The sequence below is a fragment of the Manduca sexta genome, chromosome 3 (assembly GCF_014839805.1).
Source record: "Manduca sexta isolate Smith_Timp_Sample1 chromosome 3, JHU_Msex_v1.0, whole genome shotgun sequence".
Lineage (NCBI taxonomy): Eukaryota > Metazoa > Arthropoda > Insecta > Lepidoptera > Sphingidae > Manduca > Manduca sexta.
The window spans coordinates 3,286,992-3,311,618 of NC_051117.1; the positions used below are offsets into that span (position 1 = coordinate 3,286,992).

Here is a 24,627-nt window from a genome sequence, read left to right on the forward strand (position 1 = left end):
AACAAATCTAGACAACCGTGTGATCCGCAAATATTAGTCTCCATACTGGCTGTGAAACCAAAAACCCCTCGTGGTGGACCCCACAACGCAACACCTATGTAGGGTCAGTTATGTGTTAATGTAGGATGTATTTATTTATATTTTATTGTGCGGCGGCACGTGGCGTTGTATCGGGAATTTGAGCAAGAATTCCGACAGCCACGCCGGCCGCTTATTTTAATTTATGCTCGTATAAAATTATTGTTATGTGCCATAACCATTTACGCTCATAATTACATTCAGTGGATTTAAAGCTTTTTTGTTAATTTTTGACTCGACGCATTTCGATTCGAACCTTAATAATCCTTTCAAGTAGGTCTGATGTTCAGTGAAAAGTGAATGCAGAATGGCAGAGCTTTTTTTATGCACCATTATTTTAAATCTTATCAGATTTATGTTAGCGTTCGAATTTCATTGACACGGTTGCATTGTATGTCAAATGCAACTTTAAACCGTCGCTACCGTTATCAGTATCAATAACTTGGCGAGTTACAAAAAATATAAAGAAAATGGCTTCGCAGTGCCATTACACATTATGCACACGGGACCGTAAGTTTTTAGATGTCCAGTACTAAAATTCGTGAAGTGAGCGGACGACCGTTAACCGTAAGTGAACAAGCCATTCCAATTGCATAACTATATCAAGCCCCTGTATTTTGTTAAAATATTCATTGTGAAGAACTTACTTACTTACTTACTTTTTAAAACAAAAACCAAGCGGCACCGTAGCTGAAGAAGCGCCTAAGGAGGCAACGGCCCTACTGCTTAAATCCATGATTCTCAAAAAGATCCAGGTGGACACCCAGGGGTCCACACGAGACTTGACGGGAGTCTACCTTGTCGTAACCAATAAAAGGGGATTCAAAATAATTCGTAAGCGGAGCTCCACCAAAATGTATCTGGATTGATAGTAAAGAATTAAAATTTTGGCTTGACTTCACCTATCAATGTAGGAATATTGATAGGTGATTAGCATGATAATAGTAATTAGCACGGTGACCCCAACATAACTGAAACACCGGGCGTTAGTGGTAATGCACTTTCTCCACGAAACAAAAAAAATAGGTCCGCGGAACCAACATTTTGAAAATGGTCTCAGAGGAAAAGGTTTGAGCACCCCTAGCTTAGACCTAATTCGTACTAAAGATACTTTAAACTATAATATTTTGTATTTATTACTACTGTTGAAGACAAAAATCACAATGAATGCACACAACGGAGTCCTACAAATTTCGAAGGTATTTGACAACTCGCTCTATACACAATGTGAACGCCTAATCTAACGCGTACAATAATAGTGACCTGTGGCCATTCAGGTTTGATATTGGTTAAACGAGGCTTACATTATTAAAAAAAAACTTTAAGAAGTTTACTTCCGCAAATAAATTTAATCATAGAAAGTATCACGCTAAGTCGATTTGAAATTAAAAATTGCAGGACTTGCAGCGAGTCTCAGGTGTACAGAATTATTGAAATATTGCTAATGTAAACGGGTCTGAAAATTGTTGTTCAATATATAGGGTATTTTTGAAATTACGTTAATAAAGTACAGACTCGTCAACCCCTGCTGCCGCTGCGTCATAATATGCATGCCACTGCCGATCTTGGCTTGCAAGAGTTGCAGTGGCGATAGTGTGGAGTTAGGTAATGTGACTGACCCGTTCTCGTCCTTGATCTTCTTCTTGCGGCCGCGCTTCTTGGGCTGGTTGAGCAGCATCTGCTGCGGGTGCATGAGGTGGTGCTCGTGCAGCAGCGCGTGCGGCGCGGGCTGCTGCAGCATCGCGCACATCGCCGCCTCCTCCTCCGCGAACGAGTACGGGTCTTCGCACTCGCGCTTGATGCCTGACACACACACACATACACACACGCGTAAATAGCCTGTTTACACGACAAGGATCGGTATTTTCGACTGAACTTCCTTATTAAAGCTTTCTTACGGGGCTACTAGAGTTCTTCAAGAGTTTTGAAATCGACAGTAAGTTCAAAACTTAATATTATTTCAATAGATGTTTTATACCCCTGATCTTTTAGATCTACTCTTACGTACAGTTTATAACTATTGTCAATAGTGTTGAGTATTTAACATGACATATTATTCGGTTGTTGTAGTATTCTAAAACAATACTAACACAGCAAATATTGTGTTCTCTAGGTACACACCCTTGACCCGTTATGCGCAGATCTATTATCGCTCACGACCTATTTCAGTTTCAATAAAAGATTCGTTACTACGATCATCAAGTTTGGTTTGTAAAACTTTACAAACAATACCACACTGTATCTAGAAGTTCCGCGCAACTTCAACTACTGATAGAAGTATCATACTCGGTCTCTTAACGAGAGTACATTGAGTTTGATTCCGGGAGCACTATGGGATAACACGTCCCAGAGGAGTGGGCTTGAGCAGGAGTTAGATCTAGGTTCAATTAATAACTTATTAGGAGAGGATGTTAGACGAGAGTTAAAAGTTAACAAGCCTCGGAACTTCTTCAGCGTGGCTTTTCATGGTCACTTATCATCAAATGTACCTCGTCATTACCTACCCCTTATAACTCTACTATAACTGTTAGTAAGTGAAGACGTATTACCATTGTAGATGTCTTCGTCTCGCTTCTGCTGGTGCGGCAGCGCGTATTGGTGCTGTTGGTGGTGTTGCTGGTGCGCGTGCGCGTGCGCATGCTGCTGGCTCATGTCGTACGGCACGTCCTCGCGCTTGAACGCGTACGGCTCGCTGTACTTGGGGAACGGGAAGTACTGCGGCTCCGGCGCCGAGAGCCCCGGCGGCGCGGGCTGCTCGAAATGTCTGCGCAGACAAACATACGTGTCAGTATTCAAAATCATAATATACAGTAGCATCTCAAAGTACTACAAGCAATATAACCTTAGATATGATAAAAAATGTGCTAACGCTATCGCTCGTTGCGGCGAGTCGTTTCGAGGGTCTTCCAGTATACGTTTAATAAGACCATTATTCCGATGATTATCAAGGCGTACATCTCTTGTTTGGTATTACTTTGGACTACATTGTAAATACTTACAAGTAGCGTCAATTTGGCGAGCTGACTGAAGTTCACCATACAGCGCGGTGTAGACACGACGACAATACACACGGCTCAGTAACATCACATCGAACGGACAAGTACAGAGTAAAGTTTGTTTGCGTCTGTGATTGTAAGCACCGAGACGCGGCGTACGTGCGGGACGAGGCGTGGGCGGCAGTCGCTACGCTGCCGACAAGCGGCGTAGTAACGTTACTAGGGTGACTACCCCCGTAATAAGCATGCCAGCTTATTACGCTGCGATATAACAATAATACCAGCTAAGTATATACTGCCTAGTGCTGAACACGGGCCTCCTCTACTACTGAGACGGTTTAGGCCGTAGTCCACCAAGCTGGCCTAGTGCTAGTTGGCAGACTTCACATACCTTCGTAATTCTTATTCTTTTTTTCACTCGTACTTTAATTTATATACAATACAAACATAACTTCGCAGTCAGACATGTGCCTCGGCTTTTGACCCTACGGATATCCGTCTCGGCAAAGCGTTCCATTTCCAAAAGTGCGCGATAGCCCAATTGTGAACGCTGTCATATACTATGTTGATATACATTCTATGCTTAAATTTATGTATATTTAGGTTTATACAGCTGAATAACTGAACGAGCCTGTCGCTTGCTTTATATTAATCGTCATGATTATCTGAAACCATTCAGAACTGTCAATTGCAAGGTTTGCACTAAAATGCGCTCGTCATCCTGAGGTATTAGATGTTAAGTCTCATGAATAATGGAACTAGATTAGTGAGCAATTTTTTACTTTGTTTTTTTTTTCTTGTCTGATAATTGTAATATTACTATCGGTGAAACTTAAAGCGACGACCCCTCTTAAATTTTTTCAATGAAATTAATTGTAGGTACTTACTTGGGACAATCGACAGGACCTAACTATGCATATTTTTGAAAAAAAGAAATGGTTTGGTTTGTACATTCCGTTTTTTTTAACTGAATAATTATGAAGTGTGTTACCAGCCTTAGATACTAGGTACAGTATAGTAAATTATATGAATTAATTGGGGGACATGAGTATTCAGAATACCGGTTTATTCGGAAAAGTTCCACCTTCCTCTTGCACCCGATGTCATACCTTACAAGAATAGTTTAAAATGGTCGTACATTTGCAATTTCACTAAAGATCAGACTACAAAAACTAAATAGGGATGTTCACCATTTTTTATTATTAAAATATATAGCTACAATTCAATATTGTATAATGGCAAAATTACAAGGATTTTCGCATTCGTTATCAGCCAGTGATGACATGAGTCATGACCCGTTTGAAGTCACGTTCCATCGGGCCATGATAATTCTCGGGAGTAGAGGTTTTCCTACCGAACATTTTAAAAGTATATCAGTGTATCATAATATTATAATAATTAATGACGTAATCACCCAAGATATACTTATCATGGGTAATTTCGTTCCCGATTACGTTCCCGGAATGACAGATATGACTTTACAATAGATTCAATTTTTCAGTGTTCCAAAGCTAACTTACACAAACTTTTAACAGCAACATAAACCTTATTATTTATTTATTTCTTAATTTAGAAGCCTGTTCGTAATTCACGACCTTGTCTCTCATACGTCCGCAACTTAAACCTTTACCTATGAATAATATTAGTGCGGACGAATTTAAAAATATCAGTTTACAGCACGAAGGAGCCGGATCGACCGGGTGATACCACTTATACAAAACAATGTAACATGGCCGTTATATCGTTTCACTGCATTTTCCTTTTAAGATTTTTCTGTAAATGCTTCCCCACCAAATTTCCTTTCTGGCCTAATATTTCTCATTATGGCATTTCTTCATTCGTGATTTTCCCTTTCTGTCAGGTGACCACTGGCTCATTGGCCTTCTAGTATTTAAAATTAATTGCTTACTGTCAGTTGCATGCATAGCAAGAGTATAACTGAGATAAATTTTAATCTTTTTGATCCACGGTTATTTTACTACGTAGATGTCATGGTGTTCGAGTCGTTTATAAATGTGAGACTCTGGGCCGCGCCTGGGCGTTAATTCGTGTGCGGTTCCGACACTGCTCTACGTGTAAATTATTCTGGATGCTAGATGAAAGCCTGGGCAGTTGTCAAGCAACGACAGATCAGATGAAAGAGCGATATGGTTGATACCTGGCGGTACGTCCAAGGCCGGCTATGGCGTTAGGCTTGGTTCCTATCACATCATAGGGCGGAATACAGCCCCATGATGTGATAGGAACCAAGTCTGTCAACATGTATATTTCATGTGTACATGAAAAGTCGGCTCTCTGCCTACCCCTTCGGGGATTAAGGGGCAAGTGTATGTGGTTATATTTCTTATTTTTATATCAACAGGCATTACCCAGTCCTCTATTTAAGCTGCTGCGTGTGTCGTCGGATAATAGTGATTTTCCTTGAACGGAAAACTACCGCGCGAGTTAACGCGGGACAAAAGATTCACTGAGCATCGTCGAAATTCAATATTACGGCCTTTCGAACAAATATCAACCTTCTCTAGTTGTACATTTAATGACTAATGGGACACCTAATTAGACCACTTTTATAAAATCAATATTCTTACGAAACGGATAGAGAATTCATTATATTTATTATTATTTTGGTATCGAAAGCAATCAAGGCTTCATCTGATAGTAAGTGAAGTCCAAATACACGCTGACCGCATGACCGCTGATACATGCAGCTTATCTGTTGGTGCACAATACGTGCACCAACAGATAAGCTGCATGTATCAGCGGTCTCTATAAGTATGCCGTCTGAATGGACACCAGCTTTTCTCAATATGCGACTCGTCAATAGACATGGTATGGCGCGTTTTGCCTCGTATACAAAGGTAATTATTCAATTGGGTACAAAATATTTTTAACACTGCACAAATACGGATTTTTTGAATAATCGTTCCGGCCAAAACTCCAATAAACGCAGTTAGCAATGATGATGTTTTTTTAAAATCTGATTTGTTTTTGCTTCCAATGTTAGTCTCTACAATATTTTAAACAATTGATATAGAAATTAGGAAAAAAAAGTATAGTGTGGCGTGTATTAAAAATATTCAGTGGATCTTTTACCACGGTTTATGAATTTGGCGGAGCGTATAATTACTTATTTTTATATTTGTTTTTAAAACTAAAATAAAACAAATTTATAAGTTAAACTTTACATTCATATTGAACGCGTTGGAAGTAACCTACATCCTGCATTCTATGTGGTATGCTTTCATACAAAATATTTGGTATAGTATAATTTGAAATGCATCATAAAACGATGGTGTCAACTACCCGCTCCGACAGTCGCACACCGACACCTACCATTAGCAGTGACCTTCGCGGCAACTGTATAAACTCCTGCAATTACAATACAAAGGCGCAAATGTTAGCCTTGTCGCCATTGAAACATTACACTTAGACGCAAAACACGTGGCCGATTGCAATTTAGATTTTTTTAAATTCATAAAAACACGTATAACGCATTTCAAAATAATATGCTACCAACGAGTCCTAAGTTATTTTGGCCACATCGGTCGAAGACAGTTAGATAACTTCAACAAACCGCTAGCTATAGGGAAAGTAGACGGTAGAAGACCACGTGGGCCATCATCTACCTGCAGGTCTGATCATATAAACACAATAACAGGACTTCCTATTACCACTGCCCTGAGGAAAGCCGAAAACAGGAGGGCATGGAAACGGCTTTTTATTTCCTCCGTCAAGACATTTCAAAACAGACAGGATCTTGAGTGATGAATGAACGATTCGCAAAAGGAAGAAAAAAGTATTACTGATCTAGCTAAAATTATGTGAGTTAGACAATCACGAATTGTGAATCGCCTTTTTAGACGTTAGTCAAAAACGTAAGTTGCCGAAATTGCGATGACGGATATAAACTCAACCAATAATAATTCCACTAGTTGCATTTTTACCTACCCTTTTCAGGTACATGCAAAAGCTTACGTTATATTTAAAAAAGTAAACACTCTATCAGGTGGGCCATTTAATTACCTTCAATTTTAATGTAAAAATTAAATCGCGGCATATCGTTAAAAGAACAATTATGCCAATACTTAAGCAGTGAATTTTTGACCCAACTATTAAATTTAACACATATATTGTTTGCATTATAATAAGACGAAGTCCAAGTTCGGGCGCATGCAGTAGCGCAGTAATAAACTTTATTACACTTGTTTTAAAACATAAATCACATTATGTTAACTGCTGAATTGTCACCAAATAGATGTAAGATAAAGAGCGAGCGATAAACTGACTCGTTGTGATTATCGCGCAATTTTATTGTTGATGTTTTATTATTAATAAATTTCTCGGAACTTTTAATTTCTGCGCATTAAACTATACATATAAAAAGGTAGTGTGTGTAATGTGTATCGTATGCGTCTAGGTTGGTATCACTGCCTTGTACCCATTGTTACTAGGTAATTGGCCCATGCAAGTATGTTGCGACATCATGCCCCATACATGTACTGGGATCAACCCATGTTTACCCAGGTTCAAACAGGCCGACATAATTGTGTCGACTGGCGAGGGATAAACATGCCTTACTATTAGTTGCAATGGCATCACTTTTCCAAGCCTGTATTAAAAAAAAGCAAATTCGTATAAATACATAAGATATTTCTTTATGAAAAAATATTAGTAATGCTTCCCTATTTTCTTAAAGTACGGAGAAGCACTGTGCATTGTGCAATCGCTAGGCCCCGAGACGCTCTATCATCCAATTCTAACGGGGCTGCACATCACAAGTTTTCGAAAAACTCAAACTATTAAGAGTTCTCCGAACTCAAAACTATTTTTTGTCCGTATTTTTTTCGATTGAAGCAAAAACCACCACAAGAGAAATCCATTTTCAACAGGATTTTTTCAGAATAACGTGACTAATAGAGTCGTTTTTGCGTGTTAACAATTAACGCGGAAAACGGAAGCGCAATAGTTTGAATCTTTTTGAATCCTATGGGTTATTTTAAAACGGTACAATTATTGTTTTATTGATATAGTTTTCGAGAATGGTCTCTTCTTTCTGGCATATCAACGTAACAGTTTTTTCTTGTATAGTTTCAGATATTTATTTTCCAAAAAGAATTACATTCACTCACATATGTTAAACTAATATAAGGTAAATTGCATTATAGGCGTGAAACACGAACAAGTGAGGATAGGTTCGGGTAACAAACAAATTCTCATCACATCAAATATGGTGCACAGAAACCGACTAACCAACAAGTTTCAAACCAATGTATGCAGCTGGATATGCCAGAGACTTTTAGCTCTACATTATTTTATTTTAGTTTTAAATATACGAATACATAGTGCAGACACAATGTCGATTTAAATCATTATTATCGAAGATTTCAAGCACGAAAGCTCTCGACGATGCATTACATGTTAATAACATGTATTCTGATGTAACGTGTGGATGTGCATACGGTACCTATAGGGTTCTGGTTCTGGTTGCGGGTAGCGCATCATGGGCTCGTAGGGCGGGTCGGGCGGCGGCGAGGGCTCGGGCGGCGGCGCGGGCGAGCCCTCGGCGCTGGAGGGCTTGCGTCGCGCCGCCTCGCCGCTGTTGCTCGTCTCGTACCCGTCGTCCTGGCTCTCCGGCGGCTTCGGCTTATCATCGCCCTCCTCCCTACGCCGCACACACACAAATTACAACTCACTCCATGCTACTGTATCACATACTGTATTTAAACTTTATATTAATCATATTATAACGACGGCGAACTCCCAATAAATACCAAATACCGAAATCGATATTTTAAACAAAGTAAAACAAAAACAATTTGTCAATAATGATAACTATTATACCGACTTCTATTTCCTAATTATATTTTCAGTAAGTCGTGTGAATTTGACCTTTAAATACAACACCCAAAAGAAAATAATTTCTGGCCATTAAAATAAGCCATAGACATATTATATTATCTATACGGTATTGGCACTTCCTATTTGATAACATAAAAATAATTAAGATAAAGTCTAGTCGTGGGAATCTGAAGCTATAAGAAACATGAATACCAAAATACAATCAAGCGCGATGCGAGGATCGAAGCGATAGTTGTTCAAATATGACATGTGGGTGATTCGATATGCCATAATATATTAAATTGTACAAAATTGAGATGTTGACAGGACCAAATCGGCGCAGTAGCTCGCGACGCAACCCGCACACGCGGCGGCTACGGCGCTCGCACAGTCGCGCCACTTGTTTGATGTCGGGCCGTCGCGGCGCGATATCGTAAAACTGTCCTTTAAGCGGGACGCGCTCGTTTTATTGGCCACTACATTTAACCCTCGCATGCACGTTTACGATCGTTCCGCTCTCATCAGTTTGTTGACACGCGCCGCTCAATGATATGCGCGATCCCAAGTTAACCCACATCCAGCGCGGCCGGGAATCCAATTACACACAGACAAACATGCAGTAAAAATATATCACATTAATTCATTCACCAGTGAAGCGGTTAGCATTTAATAAATGCCATAAAATATGTATTCACTGCGATACTCACGAGAGGTATTAACTTAATATTTATTACGAACGAGGTGTCACAACATTTGAAATAAAACACATAAATCATGAGAAATAATTTTTATTATGTCACGAGCGCGTAAAGTGACGCGTGTGTTTATTGGTATTTGGTAGACCGTGCACGAGATCGTCCAGTTCCAGTAGTGATGTTGTGATAAGTGACTAGAGAGCGATACTGTACAAATACAATTTAAAAATAAATCGTTTACTGAATCGGTGCGGCGTGGAGGCGCGGTGGCGGCGGCGGCGGCCGACCGCGCTCGCGTCGTAAAGTTCAAAAAGTGTTTCGGATCAGCTGATCGTATGTCATTCAGACACATTCATCGGACACATTATGCCGCATGCAATAAACATAAACGGGCGGGCGAACGAGCTCCATTCATAAAACTGTACTTGAATTATTACTTACTGTTATGGACGAGACGCGAGACGCGAGACGCGACCCGATGTAGTAAACAAACAGTGGAACTATTAATATTATTAGTGTGTGTTGTGTAATATTATAACATTGTTACTAAAATTGTTTCATTCAGCAATTTAAAGCTGTTGCTTTGATCGTTTTGCACGTAAATAACTACTGTTGAGCGATACCATTTTTTGTTCATGTTTTTATTTTTTACCGAGCGTCGTTTTGTGCGATGTGTTGCGGGGCGGTGCGGTGCGGGTGTGGGAGCCGGTGAGGGACAGGGGTGTGAGGGCGGCGGGGCGGAGGGGCGGTGTGCCGGGCTCCGTTCCCGTTCACCTCACTTGATCGTTTTTGGACGCGACGCGGGCTGCGGCACGGACTCGATGTCAAGCGCCGAGGATATTTGACGGGGCATCGCAGCCACCTACTTTATCTACCACTTTTTCGATGTCATTTTTTCAATATATTTTTATAGAGATTGGACAAATCTGCGGATTGGAGATATTTGACAACGGAGACAAGATACGGTTGAGTAACCTAACAACTTGATATACCAGTATCATTCTGGGAATTATGAGACTTAACTGCGACAGACCTTTGTAATCAGTTCCGGTGTTGCTACAGTTAACAAAGGTCCTACTGACGTCAAGTAACTAGACTTATGTCCGTCTCCTCACTCAGAATTATAACCTATCGATACGGCGACATAAGACCCTGAAGCAGCGGACCATTTGAAAGGTTGCCGGCGTGGCGTCACTCCCGCGGCGGCGAGCGCGCGTGGTGAATAAGATAGTGTCTGTGGGCAGCGTGATGTCATCCTCGCCCGTATCTGGTATCAATACATCCTGTTCGCGGAGACACTCGCGTCTTCCGCCCTCAATGCCAGGGCGGTGGTCTTCATTACCAAAGCGGCAATCAAACTTGTCTTGACTGCTTTTTATAGTTAGCACGCTGATGTGGCGGTCGTTTGATACAGATAAACATTTCTAATGCAGGTTAGTAACCGTAAAATAGGAAGAGTTTTTGGACTTTCAGTATACAATGAGCGTACAAAAGGCAGAAGTCAAACCAGAAAATCCAACAGCAGTTGTATTTATTAGTTATTTGCATGAACTATCACTATACTGTTTCAGAGTTATAAAAAATAAGTGTAGCCGCCCGTATAGTCGCCCTGGTGGCAACTTTGCCTATCTCTTCGTGATAAAGGCGTGATGTATGCTTTTAGTTTTAGAAAGAGCAATCAGTGATTTTTTCACCCATTCTCTGCTACACTTCCCTCCCAAATTTGCGACAGACATGACCAAATTTAAAGAACATTCTATGAATTATTATTAAAGTATTTACAACTTACATGTCGCACTACTGTTCTGAACTCTGCGTAAACGGAGATGATAAGATTAACGTGTTTACTACGAAACTTATAATTACTGCCAATGTTATACTCAGATAAGACATCGTTTGTATTCGCCGACTTATTCTCAGAATTAACGATAGTTTTCGGTAGTCCGCACCCACTTTCACAGTGCAGTTTTCCAAATGAAACTATATTACCTAAATTGGGCAAAAATATTCACAATCTCAAACACGTATTTGACATTAGAAAGACAACGGATGCTGCACCCACAGATTTAGCATATGCAGTGAATACGAAAATAAGTTTAAACACATATTTTACTACCTACTAATATGTTAATAGGTATTTATATGGGAGGGGCAAGCGGACAAGTGGGACTCCAGACGCAAACATCACCGCATAATGGATGCAATTACCGTTATTTTCGAAACTCCAATGTCTGGCGACTGTCAACGTAGAACTAGGTTTTTATCTTGAATTTTTTTTTTATATTTTCGTATGGCGAAAACAGACTCCGACGTTCGTTAGATGAGGTTTAAATTCTCCGACAAGACGTATCATTAGAAAACGCAGTTCATTCGGATTGTGCGACAAAAGCCTTACACTAACCCTAATTAGTATAATATCAAAATTGTGAAATCCAACTACAATTCGATCACATGGAAATCGTAAGCCATTTATAAATCTGCAGAGTAAAGCCTAATTTACACAAGAGTTAGCCAGTAGCCACACGGTAGAAATGGAAATATTCCAGAAAACTCACTTTGTAGGACGCATTCCTTTTAAAACTTCAACTGGTTTACTTTTATTTACATCTGAATAAGATGAGTATATCTTTCGTCTGATAGTAGTTTTGAAGTAAGGTAATTGACAACACAATTGTACAACACTTCATGGCACCACTGCATCTTGCCCATCATCGTGAGACTTTAGACTGCAAATTTTAAATAGTCCCGTAATTACAAGGGTTACAATGTAACATACGTGAAATTCTTGTTAGCATAAGATCGATTTTTTAAGGTATTATTCGTAGATCTTGACATAGTCATGCACGTAATTGGGCGCAGTAAATGTATGGAACGCATGTGCAAGATCGTTTGCTCGGAGAAGGGTCTTAAGATTAGCTAGAAGAATAATAATGGCTGCAGTGATCATTTTCGGGCCGATAAACACATTGAAAAGTATATATGGAATAATATATGACCTTCAATTCGATTTTTCTGTTATATTCTGGTTGCTGACACATGATAAACTTAGCTGTAGTTGTTTTCTACGGAAACTGATGCGGATTTCCCGAGGTTGCAATACAAGGAATTACTAGTAAGCCATCAAGACTATGATCCTGTTTAATTTGACTGTGTATATTTCTTAGGCAATTTAATAATTATTCTCAAGAATACATCTATTGATACATTTACCTTTAAACGTTGACAAAATACCAAGTGCAATATAAATTGTCATAATGTTTTCGTTTTTAGGCCTACACTTTAAAGTTGCAGTTACTAAGGCATACGTTTGTTTCGCAAATATATCGTACATTCAAAGTGATCAATGTGAAGTACGGTCTAGTAATTAACTCTCATCTCATTGGTCAAGGGGCGTGGCTAGGGTAAAGAACAGCTATGATTTATTTTCTTAACGAGCACCCACTTTTTATAACAGAAAACGGAAAAACAAACAACGGCAAGTCACCTAATGATAAGTGATAACCACTGCCATGATCTCCCTCAATAGTAGACGAATTATGGATGTGCTGTTGAATTTGAACAAAATAACTGAGGATTAACTTTCGACTGGCAAACTTAGGTCGAAAAACAACAGCAAAGGCGTTATAAAGTTTTATTGGAACAGTGGCACCGTGCCGACAGGGCTGGCCCGTTTTACTGCAGACAAGACTACCTACACCGGGCGGGTATACGCAATAGTTATCAGAATGTAATAAAGCGCGCATGTAAAACGTTTAGCGAGGCAGCGGAGGCTCCTTGGCCGGCCGGTCTCCGTTCGTAGACAAATATTTGCACAACACACGTGACTATATTGTGTTGGGACGTCGTGGCTATATTGTGCGCGAGGCACTGCTGCTCGCCGGCCGACGCGTCTGTTGTTACAACGTACATTAAAGAAACCGTGATTACATTGCCGCATCCCTGGAGCGTTGTGTCAAACGCTGCGGCTTTGGATTACGTTATATTGGACATTTTGTCGAAACAGAGGGCGTAATAGACGATAAGAGCAATAGTACATAGCTCGGTAAACATCAAGGTGACAGGTCTCATGTGTAAAAAGAATCCGTCTGGATAGGTATTGTCAGAAACTTTATTTCTACCAGCAAACAGCAAGCATATTCCTGTTTGAAGGACATGTAACCAGTGTATTGTATCATTACTGGGAATTATCAGAATAAATTATGAAATAAAGGAAGGTCAGTTCTATGCAATACTTGGTAACATCCATTTTTAGGTGGTGTTACTATTTAAGGTAAGTTGTGATTGATTATCTGAGAGAAGCAGGACGAGCGAATTGCCTATCTCGACATTTACTTCTATGAGAACAATTTAAAGTGAAAAAGCAGGCAGCCTTAATCAACTTTTTAATCGGCGCATTAGAGCATCTTCGATCGCATCAGAGTAAATATGACACAGCGTTAGACGGGACAATGACTACGCGTGGAAACATAAATAAAGTTGGCTAGGCCCGGAAATTTTTCCGAGTTGGGTCCGGATGTAAATCCTGATCTTCGGATCTACATCTACGAACCGTGTCCGCCGGACCTGTCTATGTCCGGTTCCCTAACTAATGTGACTCGTGCGTGCTGTGCTGAGCGTGATCACGTCTACCCGACGTGTCTAAAAGCTACGTAACTCCAACTTCATCAACATCACCAGCATTCGAATACATGTCCGAATCGGAAACATCGGTTACGTGAGGGATGCGGTTCCGCGGAACCGTTTTCATATAGACCTACACATATCTAACGATAAAGCAGCGCACGCCTCGCCTCGCCCTACTAATGGAAACCTTACGTCATAGCTTGAAACGTGACGGCTGGGCGAAGGGATACTTCAAAAATAATGGGATAGTTTATAGAGCAAGAAGATTGTACGAAAACGAACATAAGTATATCAAACACCTGATGGTAAGTAATCTCTTCCTACCTACCTACAAGTACGATACCCAGGAATTGTTGGCACTTCGTCGACCCTCGAGGCATGAATAGGAATAGGTTTGCTCTTAGGGGTCCCTATTTGTAACGGGATTAAAATACCGCAAGCGAAAACGTCAAAATGTATCATAATAACGATTTTTTGAGTTAACACTAAAGTTCAAATCGTGCCGATATAGAAAAAACAAAAAAATTTACAGTAAAATTATTTTATTTTAGTTGAAAGTAGAAAGCCACCATCTCAGACGAAATTTCAGGAATTATATTATTTTAACTAGAAAATGATTGTCACTTAAATAACGTTTAGGCACGTGCTAGTTCACGAAAAGAGATACATAAATACATCGGAATCGCACTAAACGAAACTAATTTGTAGATTTGGAAACATTTTGAATAGGTGTAGGTGTCTGGAATATCAATTACTTTTTAGAATATCTATTAAAATTGCTACCAGGGGTTTCTTGTATTAAAGTTGGTACTCTATGTGGTTATTATACCATCCCGTCATGAGACACGGAAATAGAGCCAGCGTACCCTCTGAAACACATTAACTTGTAAAAAAATATATGTATGAAAGTACTTTTCAAAAGAATATAGGCGAGAATCTCAGATTTTTTTAGTAAGATCCCTGGGTGCAGAACTTCCAAAAATATTACTACCCTGTGTGCTACGGACTACGATATGCCATGAAAAGCGTCTGACGATATACGTCGTGGCTCTTTTACCAACAGGTCGATGTAAGGACAATGATTGTATTTACATCCCACATGTCAGTAACCGCGTGCCCTTTGTTATTCCTTGCAAACATTTGTCCACTGTTAACAAAAAGTAATTTGAAATTCGTCACATTATTAGAGGGCAAATGTACAACTATACAAAACTAAAAGTAGGGAAGGACAGTTGCAGTGACTCTGTGGTCTGTTTCAAGATATATCCTGGTCACATGCGCAGGTTGCAAGCTCAGAGTTACACAACGTTCATCGGCAGGTGTTCTAACATGACAGTCACTCCGAATGACCACTTAATCCGTCTGGCGGAACACACAAAATGCATACATAAACTTTTTTGTTATTATAGTCAAAAAAAGCTGGATAATTTATTAGCCAACCAACTCCTGGGTAGGTAATAGTTTATCGTCTCCGCTGCAAACTTGCAAATTAGTTTGAAAAAACAAATTTAACTCACAAATTTGACTCATTTGAATTTATTATCGGCCAGTTCTTGGGTTCAAACATCTATCGAATTTAATTATGTATATAGGTGGCTGATATATGCACTCATCTATGTGCCAACTGGTTTACTGTTTAAAGAATAATTATGTATATTATAAGAAATGTAATGACTAAAATATGGTAATGATTCGCAGCACATGGAACACTTTGGTAAAATCCCACGGGTCTTGGACTGCAGTTCGAGTTTTATACGAAAGGCGAAATCGGTTATAATCGTGTTATGGAAATATTTGCTTAGCAACATCATATGTTATTCCATCCATATAATGGTCAGCGTAATGCGATGATTCAAACTATGTGCTGTATCTTTTGGCAACAATATTTTCCTTAAATATAGGTGGCGCTACTTACTATACATTATTTTCTTTAACGAAATAACGACATGGGCAAGTTTTTTAATAATAATACGTAAGTAAGTGTAATTAAATCCTCACCCTCGTGTCCACTTAGTAGCAAAATCACTAAAACTTTGATCTACAACGCACTGCGTGGCAGCACCAACCGTACACACTAGTGGGGTAAGGACAGGAGGACGATGATCCAAACTGGGACAGAAATAGAAACAACAGCGCAGTGTTTAGCGATGTCACTGCAGCACAACAGGGAAATGACAGGCGCATACGGGAAATCCAAAAATACGTACGTGATAACGTGAACCAGCGCATCGTAAATCGGACGCGTTTACCGATCAACACAGTTCTACTACATCATTTATTTTTGATAGCAACGCCGTATGAGTTCAATGTTGATGAAATTCGGCAATAATCTCGAATTCTGGATGAAGTTTCGAGTATACTTCATATCCTGGAGAGTAGAGTGGCATTTATACTTCGGAAAAAGGATGTCGCGCAGGCAGAGCAGCGATAAAAAACAAGTAGAAAATAAGTTTATAGATATGACTTTTATTGCCATCCCTTTATTTATTTTACAGTTCAAGACGTTGTAAGCAGCGCAGTGCAATTACTGTGCATTATGGGTTTAGCGTCGCTCGGTATAGGCGGCCATATATCTCACCATTACAACACCGACCTGGTCAACTACTAGGCATAAACTACTACCCATAATTATTATTGTTGCACTATTTCCAATATATGTATGATCTCTTTGTATGCTGTAGCTGACCGCACGCTCAAAAAGATTTGTTGTGCTATGTTAATAGTGGTGTTCAGCTGAAAATCAGTGCTGTTTTACAGCGTATACTGAGCTGGTATCGATTCTATCACACATGATGCAAGGAATCCGTTGTGTGCCTGGTATTCTTAACTGTGTGTGTTTTTTTTCTTTTTATACTTTTTTGTTGTTGTATTTATGTGTGTGTAGAGAAATAAATGGTTTAAATGGATGAAATAGTTTAGGCTACTCCTAAAAATAAAGCTACAACATATCATGAAGTCCATAGACATATTAGTATATTTATACATCATGAAGTCCATAGACATATTAGTATATTTATACATACACTAATGGCGTAGAAGCGACGCAGATACGTCTAGTCCTTTTTAACATAGGGATACAATAGTTTTGCATCAAATGGTAATTGTTTTAGAGAAGGCATGGCAATACTGTATTGTTTACGACATTGACAGACTAAAGAAACGCCTTTCCCCATCCTCTAATAGGCCTGCAACACACCACCCAGTCCCTTGGCATTGGTTGTTCATATCCGATACGACACCTGCCATCAGACGACTGATTTGCTCCACCGCCAGGCTTTCGCTCTTTCGATAAAAATCCAAACTAAAACAGCATCACGTAAACATCGCATACTGACTGACATAGCTAACGGAAACGTGTTGCTGATAGTCCGTGGGTGTACAGCTCTGACGTGGGAACTAAACTAAAATCTAGAACTTGTAATTTAAAGCCAAAAAGGAAAGACGGATTTCAATTAAAGGTTGGGCTGTTTCTTTTGAGACATTTGAAATTTGTAAAATGATAGAGCTATGATGCACATATAGTATGATGCACATTTGTTTTCAGCACAAATGGGTCGGTTTAACGAGTTCTAGGGAAGAGACAGGTTTCTGTTGCATTTATTATGGTGAGGAAGTTATCCGAAAGTCTAAATCATAAACATCCCTTAGCCCTGTCTAATGCATATTTCTTTCATCCCAACTCTGACGGCGCATCCGAGCGATCTTTTTGGAAATGTGATTATTATAGACGAAAATCACTAGATAGTTCATAGTTAACGTGATCGACAATCTATAAAAACTATACCCATATATAAGTTCATCATTTCAAATTGTCGAAAGGAGGCGGGTTTAGGACATCTAGAAGGTTTTGGCAACACCGTGACTAAGCGAATACCGATTAGCTAACATTTGTATGCGAACTATGACAGTTGTGATGTCATGACCAGTGGTCCTCCAAAGTCCTCCTTTAGCTATTTTTCTTATTTCGCAAATTCAAAGGCTAACAAATTTGTACACTAGCGTTAGGGTTTATGTTACTTACATTGTTTATAAAGCATATTACTCCATAATTATTTCTTATGTTTACACGAATGTTAGACATCGAATTAAAACTGTTCCGCAATTTGTGGTGTGATGATTGTTGTACAAAGTTGCCGAATATGATGAGCGCAATTTGTTCCTAACAATTCTCGACATAAGGTGATCAGTTTAACGTTATACGTAGCGTACTGCAGAGTCCCGCGCAGCCGTGCGGAGTGGCGCGCATCTGATATCGCTACTCGCTAGCCCGGCAGACTTTCGTTTTAATCGATTCAGCTGATTCGATGCAATTAGCTAAAAAAACTAGCCTCCAAATAAACTTTCTAGTTTATATAACGCAGGGTAGGTAACTTAGCGGACAGCTGCAATCATGGCAGCTGTCAGCTCATATGCGTTCATGCCTGTTCATATATTTTTACCCGATAGCACAAAAGTAGTGTTATGTTTTACTAAATTTATAAATTTAACCTCGTTTGTAGGGTCGTCGTTGAAACACATATCTAACATAAAATAAACTAAATAGTGCAATTACATCGCGTTTTCGGTGAGAATACACCTTAGCAAATTTTCCAAAATGGCGGCAACAAAATGGCGTCCCATCGCATTATAGCTAAAAATAGTACGCGGCGAGACAAATTTTCTTTATTCTCTCATGAAAGAGGACATAAAGATAAGTAGATGTCTGCCCCGGTGTGTTACGGTGCGGCTGACACGCACGGACGGCGCGCGGCGGTGCCCGGGAGCTCAGCCCGCCGCCGCCGCCGCCGCGCCAGCCCGCTGCACCTCCTACTAATTCCTCCCAGCTCACCGCTAACAATAACCAGTTTAGGCACACCTATAACTGTTGATCAACTTATTCGTTTTAACCTATTACGTGTTTCATTTAATACTCAACAAATTGGCTTTTGAGTGACGGCGAACTTGGTTTATAAAGCTGTGGTTCTGAAGTGTTCGATGCCCGGATCAGTAAATCAAGATTTCCATTAACAAATTTTATACCCATGGTTGGATTTGTGTTCGAAACGGCAACCTGCTGACCCCTTCAAGTGATGAGACGGAAAATATCTGTGTAATAAGTGAGTACACCATTTGCGACTTTAACTATCTCTCTATCTCTAAGGGCAAAGTTGTTTGTATACGTATAATATAATATAATGTATGAAACTGCAGATTTATATCCCACACCGGATCCCCTTCTAATTGCAAACGCTAGTACAGTTTGACCAATAGCAACTCCAATGCCGTAAGAAACTAGGAATTCTGTTATGTGACGAGCGAGTCGGACTTATGTTCTAGCTACATGACAAAGGTAAGGGCGTGTGTGTGCCGAGAACCGTCCGGCGGCCGGCGCGGCGCGTCTGCGATACTGTCGCACGCTCTACAGCTGCATAGACGAGCGGGCTACCGACACACAGCGGAGCAGGGACAGTGGCATGGCGGAGCTGTGCGCTGTCACGGGATATATTACCCCAGCCCTGGTGCTATCAGTGAGATGTCAGTTATTGTTCATAGTAATTCATGAAGACGTTGGAAGTCGTGATAGCGCATGGCGTCGCTAGCGCCCAGAATTTGCACGACTGTGCTTGACCAAAATTGTTGACAGTTTTAGTGAAGGATATCTTAAGGTTATAGCTTAAGGTCCATTTTTCATACATTTTGTTTCACCTTTAATCTGGGTAACTAAACAAGTATTGACAAGTAAAGAATTTAAATTCACGTCTAGTTAGTGATTAGTTCTCGCAGTTGAAAGAAAAACGTAAAAATAATTAATATGCATGGATATTTCGGCCTTTAAAATTTAATACGACGAAATTTTAAAGGCCGAAATATCAAATTCTTTACTTGTCAATACTTGTTTAGTTACCCAGATTAAAGGTGAAACAAAATGTATGAAAAATGGACCTTAAGCTATAACCTTAAAGAAAAATAATCAAAGATTTGTCACCGTAGCCGGTTGTGAGATGTGACTTTAGGTTCGATCTCCAAACCTAGACACTCGTGTGCGTGAATATATTTCTTTCTATCTTGGGTGTTGTGGTAAAATCCTTCGCAATTTACATTGAAATCCAATGCATGTATAGTCAGTGCTTGTTTGTTAGGTGTATTTACTAAGTTAATAGCAACATGACGATGTTTCAGATATGTCTCCTAATCTAAACTCAAACATAGGCATGACGCATGCACGTACACATCAGTAAAGCGACATTGCATTTTGAAACATACGCCAAAGCAGACGGCACGCAGAGAGACGCTGCTGGTCTCCGCACACGGTCTGCGTCATCGCGTCCCGAGAGACGAAGACCAAGTACATCGACCCAGTTCTGGAGATAACGCACGAGATATTGACTCGGCGATTAAACGCGACCGCTCGCCGCGCGCTCTACGAGTCGCTGATAAACCGAGCTGCGCTGTGGACACGTACCGTAGTCCGTTCGTATACTACCTACCGTACGTACTATAGTATTTATACGATGCGGCGCGTGTATGTACTCGCTTTGTATGTATGTATGAGCGTAGGGTTACCGCCGATGAAGCGCTGGTTACGTAAAATGTAATCCGCAGTTACCTACTGTGCTTTACGCGTTACTTAGACCTACTAACTGTACATGTGTACAGTGCTATACATAGCAGAGTGTAGGTATACGGCGAGACAAAACATGTCTTGGCTGAAAATCGTATTTGCGCCGTTCGGATAGCTTCGCATAAACTATTTTGGTGTGACATTTAGAGCACAATATACGTATAGCGGTGTAAGTAGAGTGCAGTAGTGTCAGGCTTCAACCCTCGCTATCTGTTCGAGAAACTGTTATTCATTGGACCACTGTAGCGTGCCGTACTACTGTTATTCTGGTTCATTGATAAACTAATAAACAAGTGAAAATTAATGTCTGATATTTGTATCCGAGTTGATACTGAATACTGATTGATGCGCGTGTTGAACATCCAGTCACAGTAGCTGGTTCTGGCAAAGCGCATCCCAGAATTTGGACATAACCAGAGTGCATTAAACAGCCATCTATAGACCCTTCCATTGTCAGTCGATATAATACGTGGAATTACTGTATTATCGAGTATAGTGTAGGCACTTTATCGAGTGAAGACAAAAAAAGTCGATGTACGCGTTACGAAGTCAGGCGTGGAAACAACCCTAGAATCTTTTGCGTAAGCTTATGCGCCATTGAAGGTTATCTCACGTAAAATGTGCAAAATAGTCTCTTTAATAAATGCACAAAAAACCGTATCCTTTAACACAAAGCGAAGTCGTTTATAATATAATTTAATCTAACGCATCTATATAATATTATGCAGCAGCCACTACTTAATTGTCTTATAGTGTTGGCACTTACTAAGAATTAAACAAGCATTATCTTTGACTTTCCGGAGCCGAGAGTACAATCAACTCGGTCCCATTAAATCTGAATATAAATGAATGAAAATAAACAAAATAATAATATAATAGAATGACTTTGTGTGATAATAAAATAAAAGATACGCCGAATAGACACGCGCACAGTTGTGACTCCGAACTAATAGGTTTAGTGACATGATTGCCAGGTTGCGAATATTTGTTAGAAATGATCATGGGAACATATTGTCTTTAGGTGGCAGACCTGCGGGCTGGTGTTGCCACTTGCCAGGTGTCTCGCTTTTGGGCTGCACCTTGTGCGAGACGCCTAAAATCCCGCTACTTTATTTCCTTTCATAAATACAACGTAGGTAAACTCTTTTTTCATATTCTATTGAATACGACGATTTGGATCATAATTTGCTACGCTGGTTCCGTCCAGATTTTTAGTTTCCATACATTAGGATGTGAGTTATCATGGTACACGTGCAAGGAAGTTAGCTTAACTGTAGAAGAGTTTAAAAATTTCGTACATCAGTATTTCGTGTTATTTTATCTGAGTACAGTGTACAGTGTACAGTGTCACTGTAATTATAAAGATTTGGCAATCAAGAATAAACGGTTTTTACACGAGACAACCAGAACAGAGGAGGGCAGACAATTAAGCGAGTTGCTGAAAAATATTATCAAAGATATCCCACTTATTTTATATCCACGTCCCCGCGTTTCACAAAAAAGGTCCTGGCAACACGAACGCCTGAATAGAGACCACAAAAACGCGCTGCAAAACCTGTCATAGTGATTCGCTTCCGCGGGTCGCGTTTCGGGTCGACACTGACGATATCCAGTTTTTGCAGTACGTTCCGAGTCGCGCACCTCTCGTCGGTCGTGCTCGTTTTGTTACAGCGCCGACGGCGTCGCGATCGCTCTACACTCATTTTGCCGAACCGATGCGGATAATGCAATTTCAGCTTGGTTTTGTGTCTCTACTAACTGAAAAGCTAAACCCGTGCACTCACTACGCAACAGAGTATTAAATGCGTTTTTTTTTAGTTTTATCAAAATGTTACGTTGCCCAATGTCGAAAAGCTACTCCGAATACCTTTTTAAGTTAGTCTATTTTTCATTTGTGCAGAGTCAGAGAATTAGACAAACAATTATCACAAAGAACGGAATAAAAAATGGATTACTATTACATTATTAAAACAGAAACACACGCAGCCCCTAACAAATTTATTTGTAGAACGTGTAGTCGGTATAGCGTTTTGCTATCTCGGTTCGTGCGGTCAGCGAGATTGCCGGAGGGCCAGCCCTCAAAGGGCGGCAACGCTCCGACGATTCCTCGGGCGCAGTGGGTGTTCAGTGTTCGCAACCGGCGGTGAGCACTTGCCGTCGACTCACCCACGTGCTAGCTATACCACTACTAACAACCAGTTAAAATGTTACTTTTTGCCTCGAAAACTTTTCGAAATAACGTACACAAAGGACTCAACGCGAACATAATACGCAGTACATTTTGGTTGCAAAATCTAGACTCATTTAAATATAAGTTTACGTGTAAAGCATTATTTTTACTTGTGAGTCATAAGATGGCCGTGAAAATCTGGACATTTGAAAATACATCGCGTCCTTAGCTATTGTAATTGCGCGGACCTTGAGAGAAGACGTGTTGTGGAGTTTCTAAGATGCAGGCCGCCTGCCGCGCCGCGCTTCAGTATATAGCAGATGATGCCTTTAGTACGCGCCCGTTTCAATCATTTGTCACATAATGTCGCTTATTATAATGTATTTAATGCACTTCGATACCTAATATATAAATTGTTTGTTAGCATCTGCTGAACCAGGTTCGTTAGAATCGTCTTAGTTGTGGGAGTGACAGTTTGACGGGTGGATGACGTCACGAAAAAACATGGCCGTTGCTAACTTCTGTACTGTATAAGTTGAAGAATATAAATTAAAACGAACCATGTTCGTAAAAGCGTGTCAAAGGCGCGGATATGTTAACAATCCACTGTTTTCACAAATTTATTATATTTATAGTGTTTTTGTTTTATAATATTACAATATTTACTACTTATTTATAAAATTTGGGCTAAAAGTTAAGAGTTAGCAACTGTTTTGTTATGTACATAAACAAGTATGTACACAGAATTAAATAGTTTTATCTAGAGAGGGGCTCCCACCGAATATCCCACCCGGCCACAACGCGACACAACTAGTCTGCTGGGGTTTTAAATAATAAAGTAAGTCGTAGAGCGAGCGCGCCCTCGCATGTCGTCGCTGCGAAGACTGCTGCGATGAGCCGAAGCAGGCCGCAGATAAAATTGAGCAGTCACGAGGTACGAGGCTCCCGGCCGCGCCGAGCCCGTCTCACTTGTGCATATTTGAGGGCAGACGCGAGATAAAAAAAACCTGTACTTTTACCGAGCAGGTGTTACGAGAACGTGTACATTATGTATAAACAGGTAGGTACGCGCACAGGTACCTATCTTTGAATAGTTAATTAACTAAGTAGACGAGCCCGCAAGCCTGTACAAACGTATCTATGTAGGTATTTCGTAAATGAGTTTTTGCGTGCGCCGCGTGTTCGTACGAGACCTCTTGCGCGGTTGCTATGGCCCTAAGGTCGTATCCTCACAGACGGCTAACGACATCACGCGCCACGCCTGACGACTCCGTACTCTCAGCACTCGACATCGAGATACGTGTTTTTGAGATAATCCATATTATTACTATTTTCTCTTGGGCTTAATAACTTACAGAATCATTTTTACAGATTAATAAGGTAGAATATATTACACGGTATAATATAATAATTTAAAGGCGCTGTGGCAAATGTGTGTAAAGGATTTTTGAAGTGAGTGAGAGCGAGGTGTTTGCCAGACATCGTCTTGAACGGCGCGGCGCGGTGTTGTGCGGCTGCGGTGCGCGCAAACTGGTTTGTTGAGTCGGCGCAGCGCACGTCGCACGTGTGCAGTGTACACCGCCCTTAACAATCAACTTTTTCTACCACACACACTATATTTTTTAC

General features: G+C 40.3%; 1 protein-coding gene across 6 annotated transcripts in view; it reads right to left on the minus strand.

Moving 5' to 3' along the window:
* The window catches only part of LOC115441221 (trithorax group protein osa), a 64,681-nt gene that overhangs the window by 33,329 nt on the left and 6,725 nt on the right, over positions 1-24,627 (minus strand). For all 6 annotated transcript variants that reach the window (XM_030165911.2, XM_037439070.1, XM_037439089.1 and 3 more), the window contains 3 exons: positions 8,539-8,736; positions 2,628-2,842; positions 1,698-1,881 (listed from right to left, as the gene is read on the minus strand). In XM_030165911.2, coding sequence (XP_030021771.2) covers positions 1,698-1,881; positions 2,628-2,842; positions 8,539-8,736 — 597 coding nt within the window. The remainder of the gene's footprint in view (positions 1-1,697; positions 1,882-2,627; positions 2,843-8,538; positions 8,737-24,627) is intronic.